Source organism: Monodelphis domestica, chromosome 6 (genome assembly GCF_027887165.1).
Source record: "Monodelphis domestica isolate mMonDom1 chromosome 6, mMonDom1.pri, whole genome shotgun sequence".
Classification (NCBI taxonomy): Eukaryota; Metazoa; Chordata; class Mammalia; order Didelphimorphia; family Didelphidae; genus Monodelphis; species Monodelphis domestica.
This window is the reverse complement of record NC_077232.1, coordinates 101,005,204-101,027,428: the sequence shown is the minus strand read 5'-3', so window position 1 is coordinate 101,027,428 and position 22,225 is coordinate 101,005,204. Positions and strand designations below refer to the sequence as shown.

The window sequence follows — 22,225 nt, the reverse complement described above, 5'->3', positions numbered from 1 at the left end:
TTTTGAATTTCACAAATATACTTTGGTTTAGCCATATGTCTTTGTAACTAATAGTTTCAGTTCTGTTAATAGGACTGAAAGTTACGGTTGTCCATTAATTCTACTATTGTTCAATATTCTGAAATTATTCCCTAAGATTGAGTTTGATGAAAGAATTCAATAGTCCATTAAATAAAAGTATAGTCACCACAACTTTTTAAAGTACTCATCAAGTTTAATCGGTTATGCAATTTTGTCCATTTACATAGCCAAATAATACCTAATAAACTAGCATCTCTGCTTACAGTCAGCAGTGAATCAGTAAGTCATTTATTAAATACCCACTATATGCTCTATTCTGAGGATACAAAAAAGAAGAAAGCTCTTGAATTTCTAACAATGACTGGCATAGAGTAGACATTTAATAAATCTTTATTTACTACTATTGACATTCTGTCAGGGAAAATAATATATACATATTTGAAAATAAATACCAAAAAAGTAAAAATTGGATATTAGGAAAGGCATATCATCTTATAGAAAATTATGCTTTAAATTGTACATCTTAAATTAAAGTGAGAGATTCTATGAGATAGAGGTACGGATAGGTAAGATAGAGGAGGGAGTACATTCTAGGCATGGGAAATGGATAGTGCAAAGACACAAGATGGGTGATAGGATACAATGTGTGAGCAACAGGGGAAAATATTGGTTTGGCTTTATTATAGAATAGAGGAAAAGAAACTGTATATGAGACTAGAAGAACAGGTTAGGACCAAGTTGTGAAGGGTCTTAAAGCTAGACAGAAAAGTTTATAGAGGCATTAAGAAGCCATTGTAGTTTATTTGATTAGGGGAGTAATCTGATCAGATAACTTTAGCCAACTGTGTGAAGGAGGAATGGCAAAAGGGGGATGCTTGAGACAAGAAGACCAGAGAGCAAGACCATTGGGATAGACCAAAATAAAGGAGCAAATTTAACTACAAATTTTTTTTTACCTTTTTTGGGGTTTGAACCTGTGATTTCAAAAGCAGAAAAAACTTTTGTCACCTATGTAAATTGATGACTCTTCTATAAGTTAAGGAATTGCTTAGAGAACTGTGAAGTTAAGGAGATTTATCTGTTGTCCTATCAGGAAGGGACAGAGACAGAACCTGGACCATGTCTTCCTGATTCCAGGGACAAGCCTCTATCCACTATAGCAGGGTTGTCCCTTAGCAAGATTGCCTTTCTAAAAAATACAGCATATAATAAGATAAAAAACAACATGAGAAGACATACTTGGCAAGTACACAATTAATCTGTCTCCTCCAGTAGTTTTATCTCTTTACCTTATAAGGTACATTAGGGGGGAAAAAGTTTGCTTAACTGCTATGTTAGAAAAAATAAGCTTTTAGCTCCCAAGAGTCACACAAGTGGAAGAAAAATATAAGCTTAATTGAAGGGTCATAAGATTAGGTTTAACATGAAAAGGAACTACAAAGATCATCCAATCCTGTCTCTACATTTTACCAGTATCTTCACTAATACTCAGAGAGGTTAGGTGACTTGCTCACGTGGTATTGAGAGAGAGCTGAGATTTGAATTCCTCTCCTACAAGTTCTATATCTAACACACTTGCTGCTAATTCTGGCTTGCACTCTTCCACCTAAGATATTGGCAAGGGGTTGGAGAAGGCAAGGTCAAGAGAAGAAGGAATGGTGTTCTCTTTGGATTTGAAGTCATGTTTGAAATGTTGGCTATTGGATCCTAGTTACCATAGGTAAAATGAACAGCCTTTGTGTTTCTCCTGGCATGACACAGGTAGAGTAAATTTATTCCTCCAAAACATGTATAAATAATTTCTTGACCAAACTGTTCATCCACATTAAGATTTCAGGTTACAACAGTTACATAGAAACTAAACCTTACCACCTCCAAATTTTTAGCTGGAAATAACTAGAATCCTAGTTGCTATAGTTGTTAAGTCTTTTTAGTTTGGTTTTCAAGTTGTATAGTACACGTATGCTGAATAAGTTACTTTAGGGCCTTAGCTTATTTCCTTCAAGGTTCAACTAGGCCATTTCGAGAAAGCTTTCCTGAATTCTACTTTCTCCTGCCAATCCTAGGTTGTTAATATGCTCTCCCTCCTCAAATACTCATAATGATTGATCTGTGTTAATGTTGTATTTCTTTTAATCAAATGTAAAGTCTTCAAGATAGAGACAATTTTTCTTTGTCTTTTTATCCCCACTAATGAGTACAATACTTCGTATATGGTGGATAGATGCTTGTAGAATTTAAAATATTTTTTAAGAAAATTTATGACTAGGAAAGAATTGAAAGGTATCTTCTTTTTTTTTTTTCAACAATATTCATTTTGAAGAAGCAGGCTTCACAAGAGACAGATAGTCAATCACCAATCATAGACTGCTGTTTAGTCCAGCATAGTATATAGAGTCCTACTACATTTTATTGGTTTCCTAAATCTAGCTGTGCAACCTTTACTTTAACTAACAAAAATCTGCTTTGGTTCAAATTAGCTGACAGTAATATGGATAGGTATCTTATGCTCTTTATATAGCAGGTTGTGGTGAAACCACTACAGTAGGTACATCCTTTCATCATTTATAGATTTGGGCCTTATGATTATTACATAACCCTCAGTAACTATTGGACAAAAAGAATTATCCAGTATCTAAGAATCAAAATGAAATTTAGTGAGATAGTCGATCGATATTGGGAATTTAATAAACTTTTTTATGTTCTTTTAATTTAACATTTTCTTTACAAAACAGAAAAAAAACTGATTATGAAAATTATGGCAACTAAATTGAAATCTTTACTCAAAATGTGATAGATTCTGCTTTAAACTTTTCCAAAGCAAAATGATAAGCATAGTAGTTTGTAAGACAGAGAGATTGCACACTAATTGTTGGGCATATCATCTCCTTTCAAATTTTTATTTAATTTGTTAGTTTATATTTATTTATTGCTTCTTAGTATAATTATAGTTCTGATCAAGTTAGATCAATCTCCTTCAGTTAGAATTCATGTTTAATATTTCATTGAACCTAATAATCTATTTGATGGTAGGTATTTCTTCCAGTGTTACAGATCATGCACCATTCATATCCTTCCATAGAAGAATCTGTTCCAAACACAGCAAATATTATCTTTTATGTCTTTTTAATAGTTTGTGGGTCTCGTTTCAGCTGCTCTTGGAAAAAAATTAATTCTTTATGCTCATTACATAAATTACTTACCTCTTTTTAAGATCATATATTTCCTGTTTATGTAGCTTCTAACATTTAGTTTGGTTTAGCAGGTGTTTATTAAAATAGTAACTTCTGTATTTGCCAGGCATTGGGCTCACCTAGATATAGATATAGAGGCAAACAAACAAAAACAATCCCCACCTTCAAGGGGTCTGGGACTATAATTCTCCTTCAGGAAAATAACATGTACCCAAGTGAGTAAATACACATACATATACTGAGGATCTAGGAGGAATACAAATTAAATTTTATTGAGTACTTATAATTAAGTAAAAAAAAATCAAAAGCCTTGAAAATTATCCTAGGTTGCTACCTATCAACGTTGTGTTATTATATACCTTACTACAAAATCTTTAAAAAATTTTTATGACTGTCTAGAATTTGCTTCTTAGGATTACACTTGGCATTTTACAAATTGTTATCAACTTCCACTAGTGGGTTTTTGATCAGAATCCTCTCTAATTATTGAGTGCCTGCATTAGACAAACTTTTTCAAGTAAATAGTTAAAAATAATGATAACAGATCATCTGATGCGTTGATCTTAATTCCTCCAAAATCAAACATTTATGGCAATCTGTTCTCTGATCATTTTCATAGTAGATACCATTTGATTCGGAATATAGTGAACCTTGCATTGTTAGAGGCTCTTTTCACATTGTATTTCTTTCTGCACTATATATGTGTATTTTATGCCATAAGTTTCTTGGTAGTAATTCTGACTAGTAATCTCTAAGATTTCTGGAAAAGGGATGTTATAGTGTGATGTAGGCATGTACAACTCATAAGTGTTTTGCATTTTGTACTTCTTAACTTATGTAAGACAATTGAGTTAAATTGTGTTTATGGTGGTTTGATTAATTTCTGTTACTTCCATTACTTTCATAGTATCTTACATTCTAAACTGTAACTTGTATTATTGTTTTAATTTATTCATACTACTCCCATTGTTAACAATTTTTTCCCTCTTTCGCTATATCTAGTGGTTACAGCTAACCAAGGAGTTTATGCTTTTTTAAAAAAGATTTCTGGTAGCTGATTTTATACTAATTTAAACTACTGCTATGCAGAGTTGTGTATTAGAACATTTTAAGTCAGTGAGTTTAATGAATATTTTTTCCCTCTTAAGACTGTGAACCAGAAGAGCTGACTGACTGGTCTATGGATGAAAAATGTTCATTTTGTAACCTACAGAAAGAAGCAGTCAGTGTAAGTTTGAATATTGTGACATTATTTCTAAACTATTTACACAATGTAACTAATTTATTACTTTAGTGTGCTTAATTCAAGTCAGGGAATATTTGTACAATGAATATATAACAGGTATTTAATTTAGTCAAGACAAATGTTTTTTAGAAGTCTGGCATCATACCATACCAGGAGATGAAAAGACCAATAAATGCCAACTTACACCTTCCTTTCTTTTTTTTTCCTCCTCTTTTGCTCCTTGGTTGATAAAGATGATTCCATTCAGGTTTTCAGAAACATATTGGGTGGATATAGAGCAATTGCTTGGGCCACACTAAAGCAAATCTTGACATCTAAATGTCACACACCTAAATTAGCCAGATTTTCTATGACTTGGGAAGGAGGAGAATTCAGAGAAGAATGCTTGATTTTGGAGTTAGAGATCTAAGTTCATATTCCAGCTCAGCCACATTATACTTGGGTTCTTTTGAGCAGTTCACTCAGTGGGTCTTAGTTATCAGCAAATGAAAGGATTGTACCAGACGGTCTTTTAAGATTTCTTTCAGGACTTGATTTATGTTCTTGTGGTTTATAGTCAGATCTCATGATGTTAATCAGACCAACAGCAAATGTACAAATATTTGTTGACATTGTTAATTCTACTGACTGCCCTAATCTACTTGTTTTCCCAGTCTTACTGAAGAATAAGATACTTTGGGGCATAGCTGCCTGGTCTACTTCCTTTTTGCCAGTTTTTTAACCTCCATTATGATTTCTGTTCAAATAGATACATTGAAAACTTAATTATCTATAACCTTTTATGGAGAGGATTCATTCTGTACATCAGTATGTAAGGTGGTCTTTTTTTTTTAATTTAGCATGCATTATTGTTTATTTTCTAGGATTGTACACCAACTCTTGGTTCTTCACAGTCAACGCCTACAGAGGAACTATCATCTCAGGGCCAGTCCAACACTGATAAGATTGAATGCCAAGCAGAAAATTATCTAAATGCACTCTTTCGAAAGAAAGGTAATATAATAAGAACGATTTTTAAAAACATAAACTACAGTAAAGGCCTAGAATAATCACATTTTTTCTAATGAAAAGATTAACCATATATAAACTTGAAGTTTTTTCTTAATGACTTTTTTCCCATTATGTCTTTTTTCATGTTCCTTTTTCTAATTTTAGGGACAGCAGCAGATTGAGAATCTTTTTCTAGTATTTTACCTTTAGTAGGCAACTCCTTGCTCAATTTGACTTCCAAACATCTTCCTAAACTTACTTTATCATACTTTTTCTTCTCCTACCACAGACAACTCTTACTAATATGTATATGCTTTTTGTCCTTATTTTGTTGCTGATTTCAAGACCTCAAACATTTCTTCAAGCTCAGTAAGTGATGAATATATTTGGTTGCTACAGCTATCTTTAGCAGCCTTCCACTCAAGTCATCTACCAGTCAGGTTTGGACATATGCTTTTTTGCTATTACAATACTAAAGTGGTAGTATTTATATGATAACTAGTATTTAAAAGAAGTGTTTCATTTGATTCCTACCTAACTGAAATAGTCAAACTAAGCAAGATTTGGCATACTAGATCATTTCTTAGATTTTGCCACGTAGAAGAAGCCAGTTAGATTTCTTTTAAATTAGTGGGAATAAATTGTAGTAATCTAGAATCTCCCTTGTTTTTCTTGCCCATATAAGCATTTGATGAAAAGCTAAATTTCAGTTGAAATTTTTTTTATTCTGAACTTTATAAACATTACTTTTGTATACAAAATAGAATAGATAATGAAGAGCATACAGGAAATTGCAAACCTGTATTATATTCAGCTTGTTTTTCTTTTTAAACATGTAATATGTTTGAGTCATTTTCAAAGGTATCTTGCTCAAGACTTCAGTTTTTACAAGGTGGACCCTTTAAATAAATCTCTCTTTTTGGAAAAGCACATCTTGCCTTAAGTTCTAGAACTGAGAAAAATTCCTTTGATTATCATCTAGGTTTTGAGCTTACTTGTCTCATATTATTAGCCACTATCAAACACGTTTAACACTTTGGAAAGCACCAATACACTTTAGACTTTAATTTCTACTTCTGAATTCTTTCGGAACATAACTTTGGAAAGGGGATCTATATTGTCTACCTATAGGAGCCTTGCAAATGATTCTCTATTAGAAGTAGTATTAGTTTAATTAAAAAGCTTAAGGTTAGAAGTTAACATATAAAAAGGGAAAACAAAAGTATAACTTATTCATTATTGATAATCATCACAAATTTGAACCAATCCTATAGACAAAATTATACACTTAATGTTATGATTTAAAGATTTTCAATGATTGACAAAATTCCGTTAGGGGAATACTAGCTAAAACAAATCCTTATTGCAAGGATTTTTGATTGATTTAGAAATAGTCATTACTATACCCTCTTGATATTAGATATTTGTAGGAGTAACAGCTATTTATCAATAGTAGCAGTTAATGTTTATTTTCTTGTAGTATGGCATTGATCCAGGGTCTAGAATCCTTTTAAGAATAATCAATAAAAACTTAATGACATTTCAGCTGTTTCAAGCATCTGGCTCTACAAGAGGTCTTCTACCATTGGTTGGGTGAGTGTTCATGGATATTCAGTGGCCTCTATCCATTTGACTGTTTACTGTTTTTTTCTTAACAGTCTTTTCTTAGAAGGACTTTTCAGGGTTCTTCCACATTTTTGACATCTTGGGTCTTTATCCTTTCATTTGTATGCCATCTGTACTTTTAATGTATAATGTCTTATTTTCCCTTTTAGCATTGTTAGAATAGAAACTTATTAGGGACATCAAACATGTTCTTGATAATTTAAAAACACTGATTTCTATGTGTTGAACTTTAGCCCTGAATGAAAGGCAGGAAATATCCTTTAATTTCAGAGACTTCCTTTGTATCCTGAATAGTAAGTTTTTATATGGCTTCCCATATAATCATTATGATACCAGACAAATTGGCTAAGCTTGAAGATACTTGGAAATCCTTGAGGCACAGACTGTCCTGGTCCTTACATTAAAGTTTCTCCAAGAAAATATAGTTAATGATGAATTGGACTTGTTAACATCAAAAAATTTGGTCCATTTTCATATCTCAAAATTAATCTAGGCCTAAATTTTAGGATGTAAATATTATAATTACTGTCACTAACTTGTAATCTATATGTAGCAGCAGGCTTTTTTATAAAACTGAATAAATATTCTGCACATATATAAGTATATATAATAAAAAATTCTCAAGTAGACTTGAGAAACATAAGAGGTTAGATATCCATGTGACCTAGATTTTAGTTGGGCAACGATTGGTCTAGATTAAGGCAGTTCTATTAATACTGAGAAAAGATATTTCTTACTATTGTACTTAACTGCCAAAGTTTCTGAGCTCTATTGTATCAACCAAGAAATTAATTAGCACTTAATTTAAGTATCTACTATGTGTCAGACATAGTACTAAGTGGTGGTTACAGAGATGAAAGTGAAATAGTGCTTGTCTACATAAGTCTGTATACCCAAACAATAAGAGAAGGGAATACAATACCAATCCAGCAGTGAAGGTGGAAACTGAATCCTTGGAAATTCAAGATTCCTTTCCCAAAAATTTTTCCAGCTTTGCATCTTTTCTTATGATGTGGACTGTTAACAGTGAATAGATTTAATTCCTTCTTATACTATTCTCTGATAGGTTTACAACTAAAAAACAAATTCCTTTGATCTCAGATTTCTTCGAGAAAGGAAGTTTACATATCACCATCACTAAGTATGACTAAAGTGATATGTATCAGAATTCACCAAAAACAGAACCAGTTTTTGTTAACTTAAGAGTAATTAGGCTTATTGGTAGGAAGATAGGTATTTAGTTTGTTATAAAAATTTGTGTGCTGAGGGAAAATGTGTAGGTACTCTTTTCTTGGGCACGAGTATTATTAGTGGGCACATTAAATTGGTAACATATAGAATAATAATACACTCAAGAAAGATGATAAACATTTTAATCATTTCTCTGCTTCCCTGAATATTTAAATTATTAGAATTTCATGTATTAAAAAAAAAAAGATATTTAGCTTGTATATGTAGCTCACCTTGTCTAGTTGTCCAATGTGGTGTCATTTATTAAGCCCAAGACAATTTTAACATAAGGTTAATGTTATCTTTGTTTTATAGATAAAGGAACCCAAGTTTAATATGTATGTAACATTGCCTTGCTTGTAGCCTGGCCAGTGAGATATTATTTGAATTGCTACAGTTTATAGTTCAAGATTCACTGGTCTATTGATTAAGACAGTGCATACAGCTCACTGGATTTTACTCAAGATAATATTGCTTGGCAGTTTTGGATTTTAGAAATACTTTTTGTTTTGAATTGGTATACTAATAGAGATTGAAATGAATTGTTAATTGGTAGTAATAAAAGAAAGCATACCCTCACTAAAATGTATTATATTTCCCTTTCCAAATACTTCCTTAGTTTTTGGTATTTTTTTTTGCATAACAGTATCATATGTTAATGTAGGTACTTTGTTTAGAATTAATTTAGTTTCTTTTTTTTAGCTTTCTGTTATTATTACCTTTTATCTATATCAAAACGAATATGTTGAAATTCATAGTTGAAATCTCCCATTTGAAAAAAAAAAAAGCACAATAAACAGTTGTGCTGATCCTCTCCTTTATTGTCTTACAAATTAATCGATAGGGAAAATGTTCTATACTTTTTCTTTGGCTTTTTCCTTCTATACTTGCTCAGATTAGGGTGATCAATATAATACCATATGTATGATGCTGAGATTTTTTGAAAATTAGATAGTACTAGAGTCTTTGAAATTACATGAACTTTTTTATTATCATTTATCAATTCTTTAAAAGAGTAATTAAGAGTATTAATCCTTCTTGGCCAAAGTCTTCTTCATGTTAACCAGCTTATTACTGAGCTTTTCTTCTTGGTCTAATATTAGCTCTCTTCTTCCCTTTCTCTCTCCCTCCCTCCCTCCTCTCCTTTTCTTCCTTTCTTCTTTTTCCTTCCTTTCCTTCTTATTCTTTGAGAGATTTAATAATTCCATGGCAAACCTCTAATAAGCAAAAAATATACCTCCTAGATTATATCTCACATAGACTTGGTGTACTTGATCATTTGCCTGGGGGGGGGGGTGGGTAGCAGCATGCCAGCTTTCTCATGTTCTTGGCCACTTTGTTTGTGGCCCTTGTTAAGGCTCTTAGCCATAAAGAAGCAGATGGTAATGCTGGTGGCACGTCTATCTGTCATATCAGTAATAGCAACAACAGAAAGGGTATTTGTTTCCTTAATTGCAATTTTTTTAGTCAGTTTTATATTTAATATATGATCAGCTACTTTGGCCTCATGTATTTCCTATTCAGTTTGTACATTTGTGACTAGTCTAGACATCTTTTGTGTCCCAGGAACTTGAAAGCTTTTTGTGTTGCTTCCATAAAAACAATTCACATAGCAGTATAAACGGATTTTAGAGATATTATTTGGATATGATTTTGCTAACTACAGTAAGAATATTAAAACCTTGAAAATATGTAAACGAAGGAGAAAACTAGTTAGGCCTCTGCTTGATGCAGATTTATTGAAATTATTAATCACTAGCAATTAGTTACTTGCATTGGATATGACATATAAAAATTACTCTTAGATTGAAGAACTTTATGTTAAAAGAGTTTTTTAAAAAATAAAAATGTTTTAAAGGCATAGTCATTCAAAGAGAGATAAGAAAACCCTTTCTTTGATTATCAGTTTACACTTCTAATAGAATTGAACTTTAAAATCAGAGTAAAAGCTGCTATCTCTTTTGGAAATAGTTATCCCTGGAAGGCAATGGGAAAGATCTCAAAATTCAGAAAAATATTAGAAACCATCCACAAAGAGATGAAAATACAAATAATTCTAAAATGCTTTCAAAATGTTTGACCACTCTAAATTAAACCTATTGTTTTATTAAGACAGGAAAAGAGATTGCAACTTTGGAGAACTGACAAGAGGGCAAAGTGAGTGAAAGGTAGTACAACCTTAGTTCTCTTAAACAATTACTCTAGGAAATATTGAGAACCAAACATGGAAGAAAAGTCACTCAAATCTCACTTTTCCTCCAAACTGGAAGGTAGAGCATATACTCATTAGAGTTTGGTATAGAAATAAGTTCAACTCATCAGGGAACTGTGAGAGAGGAAAGGGGAATGAACAAGGGAGAATATCATAATTATTTGTCATAAAACCATGAATGAGAATGACGCTCCCATAAAAGAAAATAAAAAACAAGAAGATGTCAGAATGGATTAGAAAGCATAATTCAAGAATATATTGTTTACAAAGCCTCTTTTCAAAATATGCTTCATATAAACAAAAAAAGTCTGGTAATCAGGATCTCAGATCATGTAAAAATAGACTTGATAAAAGTGATAATTTATGGAATATGGGGGCATGAAGGATTGGTTTTGCTTTATACTTAAGCTATTAAAGCTCCAAAATGCACTAAGATTTTTGGGACATCTAGTTGTAAGCAAACAAAGGGACAAAAAGAAAGGAAAACTAAGAACTAGATCTAAGGAAATTTCCATCACTTGAGGAATGACTAAAGAAAATTTGGTATATAATTGGAATATCACTGTGACAAAAAAGATGAGATAATTTTAGAGTCATGGAAAATATTAAATGATGCTGTGAACAGAACCAAGAAAACAATTTTATACAATGTGATAACATTTTGGGGGTGGGGGAAGAATTCTAAATGATTTAAGAACTCTGTACCAAAGTCTTGACCAGTAGACTGGTCTCTTAAGGACTTAGTTTCTCATTTTAAAGACCTAAGAGAGATGATGAATCAAAGGGCAAAAAGAGACACACATTTTTGGACTTACAGTTTGAGATATCTGAAAGGCCATTGGAGTGAGGTCAGTGGACAGTTTCAAGAATGATAAGTTTGAGAATCACCAGCAAAGTTGATAAATATAATCTTGTTTATATTAGTGAGAACTAGTGACATGTCAATTCATTACTCAGAAATGACAATGAAATAGGAAAGCTTTAGTCAAAAGATTATGGCTATTTTGGTGGACTTTGATCAGTATCAGTAGTGTTAGGTGGCAGCCAAAAAGAATTTATTATACTCTTAGTCTGTTAATGGAAGCATGAGTTCACGATGAAGAATGCTGTAACTCCAAAGGTAAATTGTAATGTTATATAGTAGTATTCATTTCTGGGCACTACACTTAAAGAAGAGCATTGCCCTGGAATTGACTCAGAGAATAAGAGGCAGGATCATGGAAACATTATAGAAACTACTCCATATATAGTTTAAATTGAGAATTGAGTGGTTAATTTGAAGAGAATTTGAGCTTGAACTTGGGGAATAATACTATTTTTTAAGTATTTGAAATGGCCATATTTGGGAAAGGACTTATTTTGCTTGGTCTTAGAGAACAGATATAAGGTTAGTATAAAAAAAGCATATTTCAGCAAAATTAGAATATAAATTCATAACAAGGCTGTCTCAGAATGTACCCAGGTCAGTCTATGATTATGGATGACCTAATGTCAAGGATGTTATAGAGGGAGAAGAGGACTAGATTTGGGGTCAGGGAACCAAGGTTCAAATTCAGTCTTGTTCACTTTTTGGCTTTGATCAACTCTCACCCGAACTTCAATTTCTTCAGTGTTAAAAAAAAAAGAGAGATTTGAGTAGATGACTTCTGAGCTCCCTTTCAGGTATATGTATGGAATCCAGTGACTAAAGAAATCCCTTTTCATACTAATATATTGTGACTCTACTTTCAGTTAAGAAAGAAACACAGCCATCTTAAAAGTTTTGACCTGATTTAAGGTTTTTTAAATTTTCTTTTTGGTTTCATTTCTCATTTCAGGTATACCCTTGGGTAAATTCACTTCTTTTCACCCTTACTTTAAAATGGAGGATGTTTAAATCTACTTGTATATTAAGTATGTTCTATTTAAAACCAGAGGGTGATTTTTAAAAAGTACTTTTAGAGAGGAGCACTGCCCTATGACAGGCAGTTTCACCATTACAGTTGAGGGAGATCAACTTTAAGGAGGAGTCGGAGATCAATGTCCATCAATTAGAAAAGGAAAGTTAGATAGAAATTTTTTATCTTGGTCAGAGTAGGTTTAGTTAAGCCTGCTTTGTCAGGCAAGAAGGTTTTTAGATTAGGGTTTGAATTAGGCATAGTTATAAGAAACTCTCCTATTTCCTATCCTAAACTCTCATAGAATAAAGAGTGTCAGTAGCATATCAAACTGATCTCCACAATTTCATCAAACTCCCATGAATACCTTTCACCCATAACAGCTCCTAATCATTTCAAGAGAATAAATTATATTTTGGATTTTTTGTGATTATATTATGACTGTTATAAAGATTTCAATAAAAATTATTCATGTGTAATAATAGCCTACTAGTTTTGAAAAACTTAATGCGTGTGCTTTAGCCACAATGAAGGCCATTATAAATTCTCCCTCCTCTTCCCCCAGGAAAAAAAAACGTTTAAAATTCTACCCTTTTTTTTTTTTAAAGAATGGCCATACCTAGTCTGAGATGAAATCAAAGTACAGTGATTCATATAAGATTGTATAGTTAGTGACAGAACCAGAACTACCATCTAGAATAGTGATGGCGAACCTTTTAGAGATCTTAAAGACCCAGTACCCAAACTGTAACCCTTACAACACATGTGACCCTCCCACCTTACTCCAGACAGGGGAGGGAGAAAGTGCTCCCATTTGGCTGCTGGGCAGAGAGCAAGCAGGTCATGTGAGAAATGTCCTCAGGCATACATGGAGAGGGGGACAGGAGCAGCATGTATGCCATAGGTTTGCCAGCACAGATATAGAACTTTGTACTCATAAGCCAGTATTTCTTTCTGTCATGTCACATTGTTTTCTGGTGAGATAGTGTGGTCTATCTTGTATTACCTTCAAACAATTTCTAAAACTTATGAAATGAACTTAATTTGCAGCTATGACAGTCAGGGGGGAAAATTGTCAGTTCTCATAAGAATAACATAATCTTCCATACTACTATTACCTAAAACTGAAAATTAACATTGCCCAAAAGCAAATTTTAGACTCCGGGACAAAAAAATTAACAGTTGTCACAAGAGATACCCAAAAAAATTGCCCAACCAACAGATAACTTGAAAATCAGAATGGACCAAATAGAAGTTAATGACTGTGTGCAATAAGAAGTATTAACAAAGTTGGAAAGACTGGAGAAAATATTCAAAGCTGTTGTTACACATTTTTTTACACTACTGAGATAATTATGCCATTTTATCTCTTTTTTTTAACATCCTTCTTTTAGAATTGAAATGCAAAGAAATAATGAGATCTGTGTGAGGAAGAATCAGAGATGTACTATCTTTGTAGGACTTACAGATGGATAGAAAAACAGAACAACAAAAGTTTATATACACTGATAGCAATCTAGTTTGTAATAGAATTACTGAATAGTAAACAAACTCTGTAGAAGTTGTCAGTTGTAATATGTGAAATTCTATAGATGGTAGGCAGCTTTAAAGTATGTGCTATGGCAACTTATGGCATATATAAAACAAATTTCCTCAATTTTTTCATGGTGAGATATTGTCCAAAAGAAGTTTTTAATGTTTCAAGTTATTTTTTAAAAGTAAACGCTACTTCTATCATCTCAAATAAGCAATAACCATAAGCATACAAAAGTGATCCTGAATATAATAAAACTTGATAAGACTAGAATCATAATATCCTTTGGAACTTTACTAAACAACTAAGAAGCTTTTCAAGATGCAGCAAATTCAGTCTAATCTAACAAGCATTTATAAAGTCCTTGATCTGTGCAAATTTTACTGTTTGCTAAGGATACAAAGAAAGTCAAATTTTTAAATAGGCCTTGAACTCAAGGAGGATATGATCTCGTCAGGAATAAAATGTTTAAATAGATAATTGTTTACCTGATATATTGTTAAGGGAGAAAGCACTAAGGGAATTAGGAAAGACTTCTCATAGGAGGGCTTTTAAAGAAAGTAGAGATTTAAAGAGGAAGAGGTGAGAAGGGAGCATTTTCCAGGCAGCTGAAGAAGAATTTATTGTAAAGACAAAATGAGAAAGAAGTGGAATGCCAAGTTCAAGGCCTAAGGCATTTGGGTCAGTTTGACCTATGCATAGAATCTAAAAGGTGGTGAAGTAAAATAAGTTTAGGAAAGTAAACTGTATAATGGGGGAGCCAGATAATGAAAGACTTTAAAGGCCAAGCTTTAAGGAGTTTATATTTTATTTAATGAGGTATTTGAGAACTATGGAATGTTCTTGAAAAGGGCATTATTTGGTAAGATCTGTACTTTATAAAATTATTATGGAAGCTCTGCAAAGGATGGATAGAAGAAGGTTGATTTGAGCCTTTTTTTTTTTAAAGCTAAGGAGACTTTGCAGTTATCTAGGCTAGAAGTTCATCATCTGAAATGAATAGAACAATAAACAAGATATGTTATGGAAGTAGAAACAACATATTGGTAGCTATTGGATTATGTAATTTATCTCTATTTTTTTAAATGAAAGTTGGTAAAAAAAATTGGGTGTCATATCCAGCTAATAACTGAAGAAAATACAAAAACTCGGGCTATAGAATAACACTTAAAGTAGGGAGAGACAGAGAGGTTCCTTTTCTCATCCCTACTTTATTAGATTTAATAGAGAGGCAGAAAGTGGTGATTGGTATAGATTTTTTCCTTTTTAAAAAAAAATTACCTTGCATTTTATTTCTTCAGTTTTTTGTTTTCTTTTATATATCTTATTTATTGTATCATTTTATGTTTGCATATATATTTGTATATTTTCCCCACTGTTATATCATAAGCTATATGATAGATTTTGTTTTATTCCTTTTATCTTTTCTTTGTCTAAGATAGTCCTTTTGCATATATTAGACAATATACTCTTAACAAATAATCAGTGTAGTAAACAAGCACTAAGTAATAAATACTGAATAGAATATCTTGGATTCAGTGAGTTTTTTATAGGTAGATTTCAGAGAATACTATTCAATATAGGTTTGAGATTACTCATCAAGTGTTAGGGCCAAAAGAAGTTTTGCAAGACCATCTAATATAACGCTCAGATGAAGAAAAGTAAGGCCTAGAGCCATCAATTATTTGCCTGAGGTCACACACTAAACAGCAGAGACAGGACTCAGAACTCCAGGAACAAGGCCTCCATGGGTGATGGGAATCATTTCATGGTCTGTACTCTTATTTTCTAGGCATTATCTCCAGTTAACTGTTCACTTCCATAGTCTTTAATTCCTTAGAAACCTTTGAATCTTCATTGGGAATCAGGTATATACAGAGCTGTCCTTAAGCAATGGAAAATTGAAACAGTTGTTGCAGGCAATTGATTAAGGTGAATAGCTTTGCCAGCTGTTACTTTGACTAAAGGCTTTTCCATAGTTTCCTGCCTTCAAGAAAAAGGAAGGTTGACCTATTGCTCCCCCATTATACAGTTTTCCTGGGAAGGAAATGTATGTCAGAAACTTAGCAGGCACTAAGAGAATAGCTTTTGATAAACTATAAAATTCTGAAAAAGTGATATTTCCAGTTATTAAGAAGGCATTATATGGAATAGGGAATGCTCTTCTGATCCTCCTGAGTAAAGCTGTCAAATATTTATTTTGAATAAAATATTCTGAATTTCCAGACATTTGGAAATATATTAAAATATAGAATTGCATTTCAAAACATTTTCAGACCAAATCATTCATGCCATTGATGCTTTTCATTGGCATGAAAAAATTCAGTTAATCATATATTTGTACCTTTGTAAAAAATATTTTGTTGTAGAGTATGAGATATCTGGCCTCAAAGTAAAGAAGATCTAGATTCTAGTAATGCCTTTAACTTTACTTGTGAGGGCCCTTAACCTCTCAACTACTCTAGTCAGCTCTTTAAGGTTGTGAATTTCAGAGCAGATGCCACACTACACAGGGAGTTTCCTCACCCAAGAGTTTCCTGAGCAGTGAATACAGGTGCAGTAGGTAGAACACCAAACTTGGGGTCAGGACAATAGAAGTTCAAACCCAACCTCAGACACTAATTAAGCAGTATGGCTCTGGGGAAATCACTTTGACAATTTTTGTCTATCTCAGTTCCCTCCTTTGTAAAATAGGAATAATAACACTTACCTCCTGTGGTTGTTATGCAAATCAGATGAGATATTTGGAAGGTACTTTGCCCAAACTTGAAAATGCTATATAAATGATAGTTATTTAATTTTTCTAATCTTCATAGGGCCAGACTTGGTACATTATAATTGTACATTATTCCATTTTATTTCTTTATATTTCCTGTTACAGCATTGTGTATATTTTTCCTTATTCTGTGTATTTCTCTTTACATCATTTGAAGTTCAAGTAGACTAGATTGTTAGAACTATAAAGTATCTTAAAGATCATTATCACTATCAGGTTGTAATCCAGGCCCAGAACATCTCTGACTTTTATCTCAGGAGCCATTCTGTTCCCTTTTAGAAAATCTCCAATTATTGGCAAAGTCTTTGTTATAATTGAGCCAAAAATTGGTTCTTGTAACTTCTTTGCATTGGACATAGCTTAAAAGAGTATCCGATGTAGAACTATAAAGAGTCCACCTAGATAACCTAAGTTGAGGATCCAAAAAGATTTCAACAATAAGATGAAATTTAATAGAGATATGTTTAAAATCTTTATTTCAGAAAATCAGCTTCATATAATCAGAGCCACATAATAACTAGGCCAGTGTACCTGGAAAGAACAAAACTGGACACTGTAATTAATGACCAACCTTGCCTCCAGGGAAGAGTTGCGAAAGCATATCTTTTCTTTTCAGACGTGTAGAAAATTGCATGTTCTGTTAAATAGTTAATGTATTGGTTATAGTTATGTTAAACTGCTTTTTCATCTTTGTTCCTTTTTACAAGGAATAGGGAAAGGAAAGATTCAGAAATCAACTTGACAGAGGAAGGGTACATGATTTCATAACATTTCATCTGAAAAAAAATCCAGGAATTTTTGTGAATCACAAGCTTCTTGTAGGAGGACAGGTATATAGCAGCCAAAAAAAAAAGCTAATGTGATCTTGGTTTGCTTTGAGAGGCATAATACCCAGGACCAGAGAGATTATAGCCCCTTCTGTCCTGACTACATTTGGAGAATCATTCCATTCTGAACATTACAATGTAAGAGGGACATTGGTAAGTTAGAGAGGTAGGATACCAGGATAGTGAAGTAGTTAGAATTGAGATTGTGCCATGGGAGAATTAGTCTGTGAAATGTTAGATTCTTAAGGTATATGGTTGCCAGTTTCAAGGATTTGAAGAATGCATGTAATGTGGATAAGAAATTAGACTTATTTGACTTGGTGGTTGAAGTTAGTTTTTTTAAGAAGTAAAGAGTAAAAAAAATTTTCGTCCACTCCCTCGTGCTTACACACCACCCCCACCCCACCCCAACTCTGGCAAGCATCTGTGTGTTTGTAAATTAACTCACCATCATCAATCTATGCCTTCTCTTGCAGCCCTGGGTTGGTACTTATTACTTAGATAATCCTTTCAGAGTATTATAGCACACAGATATACCTCAAGTCTACATAAATCCAAACCTTTTTTCTTTTCACATGTGAATGGTTTTAAATGTAATATTTTTTAGAGAAATTCCATGAGGATAGAAATATTGTGGTGAAATGCATATTCCCCAAATACAGATTGGGAAACTGTGCTGTATAAATTGCTATTTATAATGGAAGTAGGATTTATCCTGTTAGTTTTGCTAGTCCTACATATCTTACTGGTCAGTCAGGAAAGGCCAGCAGTTCTGTGTCACCTCGAGGATCATATAGAAAATTCTCTGTTTGGCATTCAAAACCCTTTGTAATCTAATCTATTCCTACCTTTACATACTTTTTATACCTTACTCTTCAAAATGTACTCTGATCCAATGACACTGTTTTCTTTGCTGTTCTACAACGAAGATGTTTCATCTCTCTGCTCAGGGTTTTTTCTCTTTTTCTGAAATACTCTCCCTTCCTTTTCCTGTGTTCTTACATCCTTGGCTTCAAACTAAAATCTCATCTTTTACAAGAAGCCTTTTCTAATTCTTCTTAATTCTGTGCCTTCTCTCTCTCATTTACTTCCCATTTATACTAAATATAGCTTATTTGTACATATTTATTTTCTTGTCACCTCTCCCTTAGATTGTGAGTTACTTTAGGGTAGAAGCTGTGTTTGACATCTTTTCATTTCCTGGCATATAGTAAGCATTCAATAAATGTTTATTGACTGCTGTGCTAAGTGCATAGAACATACAAATCTCATATGATGTGAGATTAATAATCCTGAAACACATTTCAGAGATTGTTTGACTTTTGAGTCCAAAGAAGCTTTAGGATACAATGGTAGATAAGTGACTTTGTTCACAGAGAAAGAAAAGCCTTGTAAGCAAATAACTGTGATACCAGAAGGGATAGAAGTAAATTATAAAGCAAAGTTCCCATAAGAAATATGAGGAGGGAGTGATCACTTTTGTGAGTTAGGGGGAAGAGAGGAAAATAGGATGTCTTCAAGAAAATCTTGATATAAGTGGTAGCCCTTGAATTGGTCTTTGAAGAGGAATAGTGAAAAAAATAAGATGTATGCATATTTTTATTCATAAATAATTCATCTTAGAGCTTAGGTTTGAGCCACTAAGAATTGGATTTAGTGATTTTAAAGTATGTGCATAGCCAAGTAAGTTAAAAGACTTATATATATATATAAAACCACAAGCTAGAATAAAGGGAAAATTAGACCAGCATCATAAGTGTTGTGGATAGGTAGTCATCTCATCTGAGAGGCTGAATTTTTTTTTGGCATATCAGTTTTTGTGATAAGATTAGAATAGCCCTGAGGGGTCCCTAACTTGGTAGTGATGGACTTAGAGTATAATAGTGTGAAAGAGGAATTGGGAAAGGCAATGCAGCAAGACAAGAAGCAGTGGCTGAGTGGTGACCTGTCAATCAAACTAAGGTTCCATTTGGAATGTTACCGGGAAACAATTGAAGGGAAAAGCCAACTGTGGCTGGACCTGAGGACCTGACTTCTGATGGTTGTCATATACCAGGGAAGGAGGAGCTGATTTATCTCTTGGCCTTAGAATAATCTCTCTGACTTGCTCTATTGGTGATAGTGACTGAAAGCCAGACCTAGCAATCATTCCTCTCAATTTGAACTCTATCCCTAAGGGCCAGCCTGTAGTTTAGGGAAATCCTTAACCCTCTCACCTCCATTCTCCATATTTTCCTGTCTTCCCCAAATAAATCCTTACTTAATATAAAAGAAGATAAAGTGTTTTCATTTAAGACACCACCAACTCACCCTGAGTGATTTAGTAAGCAGAAGAAGAAGGCAAAGGGGAGGGAAGCTGAACAGGCTGAAGAGGGAGGCTGGGAGAGAGGGGAGGAAGGGAGGTATAGAGAGAGGAGGGGACAGAAGAAATAGGATAACTGCCTGATCTGTTAGCTATCAATTACCCATAAAATATACCCTCTCATTATCATCTATTACAATAGGTAATAGTACTAATATGGTTTTTATAACAGTACAGCTTCATAACCCAGTAAGAACTTGAGTTTTCTTTTAGAGTGTGCTTTTCTGTCTGGCAACAGAGTATATAAACATAGGTACAAAAACAGGCATATCAAGTATGCTTTAAGGAGGAGGGGTATGTGTTGTGATAGAGAACCTTAAACATATGGGTTCTATTGATAAAATGTTATTCTCTAAATCTTAGTTGCATATAAAATTGAAAGAGAAATTTTCTAATTAGAAGCATTATGTGGTATAGTAGGAAATGCATACCGATCTTAGAGATACCAAATTTAGGATTTTGCTAATTAATTATGATGGTTATTTTCTTTCCTTTCCTTATATGTAAAAGAAAGATATCTTATTTACCCCAAAAAGGATTAAACCAGTCTCTTGGAAGTTCTGTGTAAGGTGTAGCTGGGTGGCTCAGTAGATTGAGAGCCAGGCCTAGGAACTGGAAGTCCTACATTCAAATCTGACCTCATATAGACACTTTCCAGTTGTGTGACCCCAGGCAAGTCAATTAACCCGTACTGCCTAGCCCTTACCACTCTTCTGCCTCAGAACCATTAGTTCTAAAGCAGAAGGTAGGTGTTTAAAATAAAAGATTTAATATTGTACTAGAAATGCTAGCAGTACCAATTAGAGAAGAAAAAGAAATTTTGAAGGGATCAAAATGGGCAAAGAGGAAATTAAATGATTATTCTTTGCAGATGGCATGATGGTATACCTAGAGAATCCAAGAAAATCAACTAAAAACTATTAGAAACAATAACTTTAGCAAAGTTGAAAGTCCAAAATAAACCCACATAAGTCATCAACATTCCTATATATTTCCAACAAAACCCAGCAGCAAGAGTTACTCTAGACAAGATAAAATACCTGGGAATCTACTTGCCAAGACAAATTCAGGAAGTATATGAATATAAATACAAAACACTCTTCACACAAATAAAACTAGATCTAAACAATTGAAAAAATATCAATTGCTCATGGGTAGGATGAGCTAATATAGTAAAAATGAAAAAAAAATCCTACCTAAATTAATTTACTTATCCAGTGCTATATCTATCAAACTACCAAAACACTTTTTTATAGAATTAGAAAAAATTATTACAAAGTTTATTTGGAAGGACAGAAAGATCAAGAATATCAAGGGAAATAATAGCAACAGCAACAACAAAAATGTGAAGAATGGAGACCTTGCAGTACCAGATCTCAAAATATGCTATAAAGCAGTAATCATCAAAACTATATGGTACTGTCTTAAGAGATAGAAGGGTGGATCAATGAAATAGACTTGGAGTAAATGACATTAGCAAGATAGTGTTCGATAAAGTCAAAGATCCCAGCTTTTGGGAAAAGAACTCACTATTTGACAGAAACTTCTGGGAGAATTGAAAAACAGTATGGGAGAAATTAGGCTTAGGTCAACATCTTACACCCTATACCAAGATTAATTCAGAGTGGGTAAATGACTTAAATATAAAGAGGAAAACCATAAACAAATTAGGTGAACATAGAATAGTATACCAGCCAAATCTATGGGAAAGGAAGGAATTTAAGACCAAGCGGAGATAAACATACAAAATATAAAATGAATAATTTTGATAAAGTTTCTGAACAAACAAAACCAATGCAACCAAAATTAGAAATGAAAACAAATTGGGGGGGGGGGAATTTTTATAACAAAAACCTGACAGGTCCAATTTCTCATATTTTTATAAGGAGCTAAGTCAATTGTACCAAAAAAATCAAGCCATTCCCCAATTGACAAATGTTCAAGGGACATGAATAGACAATTTTCAGACAAAGAAATCAAAACTATCAATAAGCACATGAGAAAACAACGCTGAGGTACCACTTAGCAGTACACCAAGCAGATTGGCTAATATAACAGTAAAGGAAAATAATAAATGTTGAAGGGGATGTGACAAAATTAAGACACTAATGCATTGCTGGTGGAATTATGCACAAAGGGCTTTAAAAGAATGCATACCCTTTGATCCAGCTATACAACTACTAGGCTTGTACCTCAAAGAGATAATAAAGAAAAATACGTGTGTAAAAATATTCATAGCCGTTCTCTTTGTGTTGGCAAAAAACTGGAAAATGGGGGGCTGTCCATCGATTAAGGAATGGCTAAACAAATTGTGGTATCTGATGGTGATG

At 33.1% G+C, this 22,225-nt stretch overlaps 1 protein-coding gene across 19 annotated transcripts in view; it reads left to right on the top strand.

Moving 5' to 3' along the window:
- The window catches only part of LCORL (ligand dependent nuclear receptor corepressor like), a 154,815-nt gene that overhangs the window by 55,134 nt on the left and 77,456 nt on the right, over nucleotides 1-22,225 (top strand). For 15 of the 19 annotated variants that reach the window (XM_007496679.3, XM_056802453.1, XM_056802451.1 and 12 more), the window contains 2 exons: nucleotides 4,364-4,443; nucleotides 5,325-5,454. In XM_007496679.3, the coding sequence (XP_007496741.1) occupies nucleotides 4,364-4,443; nucleotides 5,325-5,454 (210 nt within the window). The remainder of the gene's footprint in view (nucleotides 1-4,363; nucleotides 4,444-5,324; nucleotides 5,455-22,225) is intronic. The other 4 variants (XM_056802464.1, XM_056802465.1, XM_056802462.1 and 1 more) reach the window with 1 other exon arrangement.